Source organism: Myotis davidii, unplaced genomic scaffold (genome assembly GCF_000327345.1).
Source record: "Myotis davidii unplaced genomic scaffold, ASM32734v1 scaffold299, whole genome shotgun sequence".
Classification (NCBI taxonomy): domain Eukaryota; kingdom Metazoa; phylum Chordata; class Mammalia; order Chiroptera; family Vespertilionidae; genus Myotis; species Myotis davidii.
This window is the reverse complement of record NW_006293088.1, coordinates 7339239-7347640: the sequence shown is the minus strand read 5'-3', so window position 1 is coordinate 7347640 and position 8402 is coordinate 7339239. Positions and strand designations below refer to the sequence as shown.

The 8402-nt window shown below is 56.0% G+C and overlaps 1 protein-coding gene across 1 annotated transcript in view; it reads right to left on the bottom strand.

Moving 5' to 3' along the window:
• Positions 1 to 1817: 1817 nt before the first annotated feature.
• SLC2A7 (solute carrier family 2 (facilitated glucose transporter), member 7) overlaps positions 1818 to 8402 on the bottom strand; it is an 11313-nt gene continuing 4728 nt past the window's right edge. The window contains exons 5-12 of the mRNA XM_006766812.2: positions 8167 to 8319; positions 6597 to 6722; positions 6004 to 6191; positions 5548 to 5658; positions 4214 to 4315; positions 3314 to 3389; positions 2388 to 2515; positions 1818 to 2088 (exon numbers count right to left, since the gene is read on the bottom strand). Coding sequence (XP_006766875.1) covers positions 1870 to 2088; positions 2388 to 2515; positions 3314 to 3389; positions 4214 to 4315; positions 5548 to 5658; positions 6004 to 6191; positions 6597 to 6722; positions 8167 to 8319 — 1103 coding nt within the window. The 3' untranslated portion in view covers positions 1818 to 1869. The remainder of the gene's footprint in view (positions 2089 to 2387; positions 2516 to 3313; positions 3390 to 4213; positions 4316 to 5547; positions 5659 to 6003; positions 6192 to 6596; positions 6723 to 8166; positions 8320 to 8402) is intronic.

The following is an 8402-nucleotide window of genomic DNA, read 5'->3' as shown; positions in this document are numbered from 1 at the left end:
AGGTGTGTAGTGGTATCTTATCATGGTTTTAACTGGCATTTCCCTAATTACTAATAATATGGAGCATCTTTTCATGTGCTTGTTTACCATCATGTGTCTTCTTTGGTGAAGTAGCTATTCCACTCTTTTGCCCGTTTTTAAGCTTGAATTGGTTGTTTCCTTATTTGAGTTCTGAGAGCTCTTTATTCATTACACATTTATACATTTAGATACACGTCTTTCTCAGATATGAGGTTTGCATATGTATGTGTCAGTCTGTGGTTTTCTTTTCATATTCATAATAGTGTCTTACAAATAGCAGATGTTCTTAATTGTATCAAAGTCCAATTTAGCAATATTTTCTTTTGTGAATTGTGCTTTTGGTGTTATTTTTGTGTAATCCAAGCTCGCAAATATTTATCTCCTATGTTCTATTCTAGAAGTTTTATTAAGTCTTAATTTAGGCTTGTGATCCATTTTGTGTTAATGTAAGGTATGGATAAAGTTCTTTATTCCCACATATGGATATAATTAGCCCAGTGCATTTGTTGGAAATACTATCCTGTCACCATTCAGATTGCTTTAGACAAAAATCAGTTATCTCTGAATGTGGAGGTTTATTTCTGGGTTCTTTCTTATACTCCATTGATCTACCTGCTATATCAACCATACTGTTTTGATACCTGTAGTTTTATATGAGTGTTGACATGAGGTAATAAGTCCTCCAACTTCATCTTTCTCAAAGTTGGTTTGGTTACTTTAGTTTTTTTTTGCATTTCCACATAAATTGTAGAATGGGCTTGTCAATTTCTACCCTCCCTGCCCAAAAGAGGCCTGCTGCAATTTTGGTTCTAATTGTGTTGAATCTATAGATAAATTTGTGGAGGATTAAGCCAACCTTGCATTCCTAGAATAAGCCCCACTTGATCAGGATATATTATTATCCTTATATTATTGTGTTCTATTTGCTAAAATGTGGTTAATAATTTTTGTATCTATGTTCATGAGGGGTGTTAATCTGTAGTTTTCTCGTAACATCGTTAGTTTGGCTTTGGAATCAGAATAATGATGACTTCTTCATACAATGAATTCAGAAGTATTCCTTCCTCTTTAATTTTCTGGAAGACTTTGTGTCAAATTGGTATTATTTCTTCCATTAAATGTTTGCAGAATTCACCAGTGAACCCATTTGGGCCCGGGGTTTTCTTTGTGGGAAGGTTTTTAGCCACAGATTCCATTTCTTTAGTGGATGTAGGACTACGCAGGCTGCCTATTTCCTACTGAGTGAGCTTGGGTACTTTCTATCTTTTGATACAGTGCTCTCCTGTTTCCAAGGCAGAGGTCACCTGACCCACCCAGAGAGGGGGTTTTTCTAAACGGGCCCAAGAACACCTGTTACCTCTCTTGCTCAGCTGCCCCTGCAGGCTGTGACACTGACCAGAATACGTGCAAGCCACGGCACGGAGCATGAGCGGAAGCTGCCCCGAAGGGAGCGGAATTCGAAGCCTTGGCCTCTAGTTCCTTTCATTCTCTAGTCAATACATTGATTGGAATTCAGGCCTCCCTATGAATAGCTGAACTTGAAACACTTTACTTTATAAAAGTACATCCATGCAGCATTCCATGGGTCTCTGACCCCTACATCCATAGTCAGAGCACCGAGTCCTGCCAATCAATGCTGAGGGCCTGCCCGTTCTCCGGAGTCACACCACCCGGTAATTACGGCTGGATGCTAACCACGTCTCCACCAAACCAGGGACTGATCTTTCCAAAGCCTTCCAGTTGCCACTGGGGGCACAGAAAGCTCAGAGCTGTGACCCTCTCGTGAGCCTGGGGGAGTCCCTTTCTCGGGGACTGGCCTCTGAGTGTGACGTGGCACCTGCAGAGCCATCAGAAGAAAGTTTCCTGCGTGGGCGGAGACGTGTGAGGCTCAACACCTGTGGTTTCTTCTCGCGGCTCTGGAATCTCCACTCCGTTTCTTTTGGCAAAAATTCGGTTTATCTCCACAAATGTCTGGCCCTTGGTCTCAGGAATCACCACGTAGATGTAAACAGCAGTGAGGAGGCAGATTCCGGCAAAGATGATGAAACTGTAGGCCCCGATGGCCTCCTGGGCGAGAGACAAGAAAATAGGAGGGAACAGAGGGAGAAAAGACAGGGGCCGCTCCCGGGGAGGCCTCGGGGCGCCACCCGGGAGTTCCTCGGTGGTCAGTTTTGTGTTGACCATTAAGTTTGTGTTGACCAATAAGTTTGTCCAGTAAGGTACCCCGTATGCCGAAATAGCTGATGCTCTTAGTAGAAGGAACCTGTGCTTGGTCAGGCCTGGCTCTCTGCCTCGGGGTGGGCAGGGTGGGGCAGGGAGGGGGGCAAGGGGCCACCCACTGTGCTTCCTGCCCACCCCCTGCTCACCTGGACGGAAGGGAACATGAAGCCCACGATGAAGTTGGTGAGCCAGTGCACAGCCCCGTCCACCATGAAGGCGGCCGGCCGGGAGGACTGCAGGAAGATCTCGGTCCTCACCACAGAGGGGACGGGACCTCGAGGGCAGAGAGCACAGGGCCAGTGGGGCGCAGCGGGCTCGGGGGGCCCTCGCCCAGCCCCAGCCCCAGACCCTCCGATCAGGCAAACACGATGGAACTGTAGGCCCCAGGCCTCCTAGGTCCTAGATGGCCAGGGAGGAGACAGCATCTCTAGCCAGTGCCCTGTTTCCTGACCCACTGGCTCCTCCGGGGGCACCAGGGCTGCAGTGGCACGGGGCGGGGGGGACAACCTCCCTCGAGGCCCTCGAGGTCACACCGAGTCCACTCTCCCCGGTGTTGGTGTCATTGTGAAATTCTCAATGAAGGGGAGCAGAGCTCAATGAGTGCTTGTGCCTGGGAAGTGCTGCCCCCTGTGGTAGGTCTGGGGAATGGCAGGCCCCTTCTGCAGGCATCTTGCCTGGGGTCTGTTTCTCCACCTTTTGTCATTAAGGAGACTTGTCTACAATCTATAAACCCATTTTTTCCTAATCATCATCCCTTATAAAGTTTCACCACCACAGGTACACTGTATGTCTGTTTATTTACTGTATATCTATCTATGGTTTTAAAAAATATATTTTTATTAATTTCAGAGAGGAAGGGAGAGGGAGAGAGAGAAACATCAATGGTGAGAGAGAATTATTGATCGGCTGCCTCCTGCCTGCCCTCCAATAGAGAATCGAGCCTGCAACCCGGGCAGGCGCCCTTGACCAGAATTGAACCTGGGACCCTTCAGTCCGCAGGCTGATGCTCTATCCACTGAGCCAGACCAGCTAGGGCTCTATCTGTGGAGGGCTAGGGGGTGCAGGTACTCACTGGGCCCAATGGAATGTCCCGCGATGTAGGAGAAGACGCAGATGACGCTGAGGTAGGACAGCCCATGGACCGTGCTCTGTGGGGAGAGCAGGGCTGCCGGTCTGTTACGGGGACCTCCCACCGCCTGCGGCCTTGGAGAGCTCAGGCAGGTGAGTTCACCACACCAGGCGCCTTCCCGCCACAGGGAGGAGCCTGGATTTCTGCTCACCCACGGGGGAGGGCCTCGAGGGTGCGTGGGCAAGAGCGGGAGGAAGATGAAACCAGGGCTGGCCAGCATTCCAGCTCCCAGAGGCTCCCTCCAGCCCTACCTGCCTGCCACGCAGTCACTCACTCTCCACCCGTCACTACGTTAACCATGAATCCCCATGACACCCCTGTGAGCGGGGCATTATCGTTTCAAACCTAGAGATGTGGACCCAGCACTGAGAGCCTGAACTCGGACCAGGAGGGCCCTGGGGCCCCAGGGGGTCGAGCAACAGCCGAGGTCAGACAATCAGCAGGATGGCGCCGGGGCCAGGACTCCATGCTCGCTGAGAGGACCCTTCTAGAAGCCCGGGGTCCAGGAGAGCGGGTGGGCCATCTCCCCACAGCCAGGACTATGGCCGGCACAAAACCAGGGGAACAGACTTCAACCGACCCAGCTGCACAGGTCACTGTGTCACCACTCTCTTCCACTCTCTCTAGAAAATCAATGGGAAAATCTCTGGCGAGGATTAAAAAAACAAAATAAAACAAAAAACAACAACACAAAATACTTGCATTGAAGGCGTCTGGAACCGTACCAGCTGAGACCCACCCTGGTCTATTGGAGCCGGTCTGTTACGGGGACCTCCCACCCGCCTGGGGCTCTGGGTCCTGAGGGTGGGGAGGGGGGGCCGGGTGCCCAGGAAGGAACCAGACCTGGAAGAGGAGCGCCAGCGTCAGCACCAGGCAGGCCGAGCCGCAGATGCCATAGCCGACCAGCAGGAGGAGCCGTCTGCCCAGCCACTCCACGGTGCCGGCCTGTGGGAGGGAGGACGTGAGGAGCCTCCAGGCCCAGGGCGCCTGGAGCTCTTGGCCCACCACCCCTTCTACATTTTCTAGTTCCTGCATTTGATGCTTTGCCCTCTTGGGGCCCTGCTGACCCCTGGAAGGACTGTTCCTACGTGTGTTGGCCAGTTTCTAGAGAGAGCCAGCATCGCCCCTGAATGTGCCTTTCATGTGAAACTAACCCATCCAGAGCCCGCACCTCCGACCTTCTCCTCCAGGGGGCGCTCACACCCAGGGCCTCTGTCCCCGGGTCCTGATCACCCAGGGCAGGTACCAGACAACCCCGGCAGCCCCTGCATGCCAGAACCCCTGAAACTGTCCACAGGGGCCGGGCCTGAGCCTGCTCACCCCGTGGTCCCACAGAGTCCACAATGCAGGCTCTTGCCCGCCTTCCCCTGCTCCCTCCGCCTCCCGGCTGACCCTGGTGCCTCCCCGCGTGGCCCTGAGTGGCCTGGCCTGCCCCTCCCTCCTCACACAGTTTGGAACTAGGAGTGGCAGACTGTCCTTCCAATGGCAATCACCTACTGCTATGCCGGCCTCCCCCTACCTCAACGATAATAAATCCTACGTTTTAGAATGGCCCCTCCTGACACCTGCTGCTCCAATTCAGGCACTGAGCAGCCAGGATCTGACCTCCCGTCTCGAGCCCCAGTCACCCCACGCACGTCCTCCTCTACTTCCCGGACACGCACCTCTCTCTCAGCCCGAACCCTCTCGACTGTTCCCAACTTGGGCCCCGCTGCCTGGCTGGCCTTCCTTCCTCTCTCCGAGTTCTAAGGCATTTCCAGTTCTACCGCATCCCTACCGCCAGCGCCAGCACCGGGGCCACACTGAGGCCAACTCGGTGGCGGGCCCTCTATGGTCACTGCGGGCACGTCACTTCCAGGCCTGCAGGTGGGACTGCCCTGCCGTCCAGCGAGGCCCAGAGGAGCGGCCCACCACCGCGTGCAGGTTAGAGGGAGAAGGCCAGCTTCGTCTCTGTGCCCGGGACCCACACCAGCATCCTGGGTATTGCAATCGCTGTAACCATTTTACAAAGGAAGAAATGTGTGCGCACGCGTATCCCAAAGTCTGTGTCCCTCAGTGACCTGGGACCGGTGTCACCAGCACCTCAGTGGGCTCTGTGGGGTCCCTGTCTGTCTGCGGGGCACCTGCCAGGACACCCCCTTCACCCCCCAGTGGAAAGGGTATTCCCGGTCGCTCACCGAAACGCCGGTCATGACTATGTTGACCACGCCGGCGCCCACGGTTACATACTGTGAGTGAGCAGCCGATATGCCGGCGGATGCGTAGATCATGTCTGCGTAGTAGTTGATCTGAAACAGAAGCCCAGGGCTGTGAGGACCGGCCCATGGCGAAGGCCACTGGCCTGCCTTTCCTGACTCTACAGCAAACAGTTTGGAAGGCCCCGGGGCCCTTGGACAGGAGGGAGGCAGCTGGGAAAAGAGCTGGGACGTGGCGTTAGGAGACTGGGATGCAGCCCGTCTGATTGAATCCAGCGGCTTTCAAATGGACCAGAAGTTCTGAGGGAGAACCTGGCCAGGCCCGCAGGGCCGATCACTCATCTCAGCCCCCCTGTACCCCTCCATCCCCTGCCCGCACGGCTGCCGGGCACACACACGGCTGCCGGGCACACAGGCGCCCCACGAGGCCCCATGTACCGCGTTGATCCCGGAAAGCTGCTGGCCGGCCATGAGCACGATGATGGAGATGAGCTGCCATCGCAGGGGCCGGAAGGTGAACAGGTTGAGCACGGACAGGCGGCCCTCGGCCCTCTCGGCCTGGTCCTCCACGCGCATCTCTTCGATCTCGTCCTCCACATCGGCCCAGCCCCTCAGTTTCCTCAGAGCTGCGGGGAGCGGAGCAGCCCCCGTGGCTGACCCCACTCACCTGTGCTCGGGGAGGAGGGCAGCCACCCACTTGCTCGGCCCACCTCTGGCCACCGGCTCCCCATTTTCCCAGTGCGGAGTGCTCATGACCCCAACCAGGACCCAACCATGTGATGGTGTCCCCAACCCCAACCACATCCACGCTGGTCAGGCTCTCAAGCCAACACGGGTCAGCCATGGCTCTGACCTTGTCCATGCTCCCCCCCTGGACCTCACCCCAGAGCTGCCCCGACTCCTCCTAGCCCACCGGCGCCTGCTCACTGGGGCCCCTCTCCCCGCTGGCCATCGCCTGTCCAAAGCGTTGGGCGCCATGGAGGGACGTTCTGGAGGGTGTAGGAGGCGGCCAGCAACCTGCATCCCGGTACCTTGTCGAGCCGTGTCCTCATCTCCTCTCTGGATGAGGGTGTAGCGCGGGCTCTCAGGGAAGAAGGGCAGAGACAGGAGCTGCAGCAGCGCCGGGACCCCCGTGAGTGCCAAGAGCACGGGCCAGCCTGCAAGGGACCACCACCCAGAACTTGACACCGGCCCACAGGGTCCCTGGGGCTCTGGCGCCCTCCAGCCGACCTTCCCCAGGGCCTGACTCCTGTTACAAGGTCACTCGCCCACAACCTTCCAGCCCTCGGTGAGAGCCAAGGCCAGCAGGGACTTAGTTCCTGCCACCAGCTGGCTGCCCACGACCCACACACAGGCTCCACGGTCACCGATGGAGGAAATAATGATAATTTTAAAGGGAAATGGCATGAATTCCTTCTGCAGGAGGAGCATTGCTTTCCTTAGGAACAGTATTTGGCTTAAACGCGTGAGCCCAGAGAAAACAATGGCAGGTGTTGTTTCTAATTTTATAAGTCTACCTCCCTGGAGGCTGGGCCAGCGGGGATGGGCCCCGCGGCTATCTGAGCTCCTTCCGAAGGTTTGTGTTAGGCGGGCGGTGCTGAGACTCAAGTAACCCTGAGCGACGGTGGGAACTGGGAGTTATTTAACCTCCCCAAGCCTCGGGTTTCTCATCAGTAAAGATTACGATACGATGATGATGATGGTGATGATGATGATAACAAAGTAGCACATCAAGGGTGGTGAGGGCTGCAAGAGACCGCATGAGCCAGGCATACAGGTGTCTCTGGGCAGCCGCCGGCCAGCGTGGCCTCCACTCAGGGCCTGTCCTGTGACCAGTGTTTACCGTTCAGCTGCTCGGGCAGCCTGGGAATCGCTGATACTAAAGACCTTTCACTGAGCATCTCCTGCGCTCCGAGTCCCTTCAAGGCACCGTGGGGAATACAAGGACGTAATTCCACCCACTAAGGAATGCGTGACTGGGAAATGTGTAAAATGAAAACCAAAACCAGACCCCACTGCACCCGTGGCCTAGACGTGGTCCCACCCGCTCCCTCACTGAACTTCCCACCATCCCCACCCACTCTCAGGCAATGGCCCTGCCCCCTCTTCCACTGAGAAGATGGAAGGAACCAGCAGAAAACGTCTACAAGGGCCATGCGCACCCACAGACAGTGACCATGGCCAGCCCGTGCAGCTGGTCCCACCGCCTTCCGCTTCTGGGCCAGTGAGCAGCCAAGTGCGTGATTACTTTTCCCAGGGGACAACATCCCCTCCTGCTCGCTCCCCCATCCGGCGGCCGCCAGCTCTCCCCTTCACCAGCAGAACCCCCAAGAGCGTGTGTGCCTCTTGTCCCAGTCCTCTCCTCCCAGTCCCAAGCACAATTTGTCCCCATCACTCACCACCACTGTCCTCATCAAGGTCACCTGTGTCCACCAAGCTGCACACTGCGCAGCCCAGAGGTCACCTCTCGGCTTCAACGGGCTTGATCCACCAATAACATGGGCACAGCTGAGCGAACGACTGGACCAGCGCCCACGGCCCCACACGACCCCCAGGCCCCTCCCTCGTCCCCTTTGACCTTGGCGTGCACCGCCTGGGTACCTGTAGGATTGCCCAGGACGGCCTGCAGGCTGAAGATCTGCGCTAGGAAGACTCCCACGATGACGAAAACCTCGGTCATTGTTCCCAGAGTCCCCCTGAGGTTCTTGGGGGCCAGTTCTCCGAGGTACATGGGGAGGGCACTGTAGGAGATGCCTGGTTCCAGCAAAACCAAAATCAGGGAGAAGAGCAGTCCCAGCCTCGGACCCAGGACCCGGAGGTAATTCAGCTCCATCTCA